At 34.7% G+C, this 2525-nt stretch overlaps 1 protein-coding gene across 1 annotated transcript; it reads right to left on the bottom strand.

The window, feature by feature from the left end:
• Positions 1-441: 441 nt before the first annotated feature.
• LOC107797338 (cyclin-dependent kinases regulatory subunit 1) lies at positions 442-2091 on the bottom strand. Its single transcript, XM_016620215.2, has 3 exons — positions 1830-2091; positions 1659-1719; positions 442-835 (listed from the first exon to the last, which is right to left on the bottom strand). The coding sequence occupies exons 1-3, from the start codon at positions 1880-1882 to the stop codon at positions 683-685; spliced, it is 267 nt and encodes an 88-aa protein (XP_016475701.1). The 5' UTR covers positions 1883-2091; the 3' UTR covers positions 442-682.
• Positions 2092-2525: the final 434 nt, after the last annotated feature.

The raw sequence follows: 2525 nt of genomic DNA, 5'->3' as shown, positions 1-2525 counted from the left end.
TACTTTCCCTAGAACGTTGCTGCTAGCCTGCTATCTGAATAATTTGGATCATATCAAACATCTGGAATAAAGAGATCGGAGCTAACTATTGATATGACCAGTAAATATTCGACAAGATCTGATCCACTCCCTACCTAACTAGCTTACTCAGCCCCAATCCCATATTCAATCCTATCTCTAAATAGGGCTTTCTTGATATGAAATGTTTCAACAAGCCACAAACAATCACATGTATTAATTAAAAGCAACAGCATGTTCCTTAAAGAGGTCAGAACTAGTCAAAACAATTCCTGAATCAAACAAATGGTAGTGGGTAAAAATCCAATGTGAGAAGATGCACATTAAAAAACGTAGGGCATCAAAATCATACAAAAATAAACAAACGTGCATCTTGAGCAATACATAATAAAAAAACAAATAGAATCAACAGGTCTTAATCCACACAATAACATTCATATTGCACCAATTCCAAGCACACATATAAACCTTGATCAATTCGAACACAATATTTCAATACCTAAACTTAAAAATGAAGAGCTAAGCATTACAGTACTTGACATTTTCAAAATTCAGACATTTAACTAGACATCAACATAAGCTATCATATCATTTCTAGATGAAATGAACATTACTATCTGTATATGATTTGATTCATTAGGAAAGAAACGAGAGACATGTTTCTTCACTTGGCAAGCATAGCTTGCTGAGCCTGGTTTTCTTGTTGCTGCTGATAGTTCAAAGGCCTCCTGAAGAGCATGATGTGTGGCTCTGGTCGATGAATAGCATAGTGCACCCATCCTCTGCTCTGCTGAACTCCAATTGCACGCCACTCATTCTAGTTGTCAAATCAAACAAGACGTATCAGAAATCAAAATCTATTCGTTGACAGCAATAAAGCAGCACATAGCCACATCTACTCTTGAGTTTACACATGGTGCTAAATTACAATCTAATAGTACAACACGATATCTTTAATCTGATTTGCCTTCGAGTAATCAAACAAGAAGAACACATTGTAAACCACATGCAATATCAGAAATCAAAATCTGTTCGCTAACAGCAACAAAGCAGCACAAAGCCACATCTACTCATGAGTTTACACATAGCGCTAAATTACAATCTAATAGTGCAACATGATATCATTAATCTGATTTGCCTTCAAGTACTCAAACAAGAAGAACACAATGTAAACCACATGCGATACAGAATATCAAAATCATTTTGTTTGATTACATGAAATAAAGCAGCACAAAACCACATCTACATATGAGCTTTCACATAGTGCTAAATGGCAATCTAATCATGCACATGATATCATCTATTTGGATCAGCATTCAAGTAATCAAACAAGAAGAACACAACTTAAACCACATATAACAGCAGATATCAAAATCATTCTGTTCGACCACACGAAACAAAGCAGCAGAAAGCCACATCTATTGATGAGTTTTCACATAGTGCTAAACGATAACCTAATAGCACACACGAAATCATTTATTTTGATTAGCATTCAACTAAATCACTTCAGTTGAAGAACTTCTGAAATGAAAGCACACAACATGCTGATTATCATTTGCTAGTTCAATTTCTCCATACGCAAAATTTATAAAGTGAAAATGAATACATACTAAACCCTAGGGGTAAAAGCGATCACTCACTTCAGAGAGAAGACGATTCTTCGGTAACAATTTCGCTACATCAGGAGGAAGAACAACATGCCTGAAAAATGCAAAATCCACAAAAACCAATGAAATACTAAAATCATTACGAAAAATAAGTGGATAAAACAAAATAAATTACTGAAATTCAAACTGATTAAACAAAAATACCTGTACTCGTAGGTGTCATCGAAGTATTTCTCAGAATACTGGATCTGCCCCATCTCTCAGTTCAAAAATAACTGGAGAAAGTAGATTAACAAAAAATTTGATTCTGCTACTTTATTTTATCACAATAATGAAAATTACAAAAATAGTTTCATTAATGTTTTGTAGTCATACTGTTTTACTAGGATTTTTATTTAATCTTGAAAAAATACCAACAAAAAAAATAATTTCATTTTAGGTTTATCTTTAATAGTTTATTTTAATTAATTCGGAGTGATTTTACATTTTTATAGGTGCTTTATACTATTGTACAAAGAATTAAATTTGGGTCTATAGTTTATGAATTTTATTATTTAGCTCAATTTTAATCCAATAATACATAGACCCAACCCAAAGCCCAAAGGCCATCTTAGCCCATAACCCATTAAACCCAATACCCTAAAAAACCCTCTTCCTCACCTTTAATAGACAAGACCTAACGTCTAAAATCGGGGAGCCGTTTTTCATAAGGGGGCCGTTCGATTAGATTTTACAAAAAAAGAACGCTAGGCTTCTTCTTCATGAAGGACTAACCTAAAAACCCTACAACAAACAAGAGCACTAGCCATCAGCCACACCCAACCTCCCTTCAACTTACAGCCACCAAGCCGTCATCTCCTCCACACCCTACGCTGCCAGCGACCCCTCACCGGAAAATGA

This window comes from Nicotiana tabacum, chromosome 18, assembly GCF_000715075.1.
Source record: "Nicotiana tabacum cultivar K326 chromosome 18, ASM71507v2, whole genome shotgun sequence".
NCBI classification, from domain to species: domain Eukaryota; kingdom Viridiplantae; phylum Streptophyta; class Magnoliopsida; order Solanales; family Solanaceae; genus Nicotiana; species Nicotiana tabacum.
Note: the sequence above shows the minus strand (reverse complement) of the source record. Positions and strands in the feature narration are given on the sequence as shown.

What these genes read in the sequence shown, in the direction of transcription:
- LOC107797338 (XM_016620215.2), bottom strand. Translation starts at nt 1,882, where the DNA reads ATGGGGCAGATCCAGTATTCTGAGAAATACTTCGATGACACCTACGAG. An exon ending in GATGACACCTACGAGTACAG is followed by an intron (nt 1,720 to 1,829) that starts GTATTTTTGTTT and finishes TGCATTTTTCAG; the next exon opens with GCATGTTGTTCTTCCTCCTG. An exon ending in AGAATCGTCTTCTCTCTGAA is followed by an intron (nt 836 to 1,658) that starts GTGAGTGATCGC and finishes TTTGACAACTAG; the next exon opens with AATGAGTGGCGTGCAATTGG.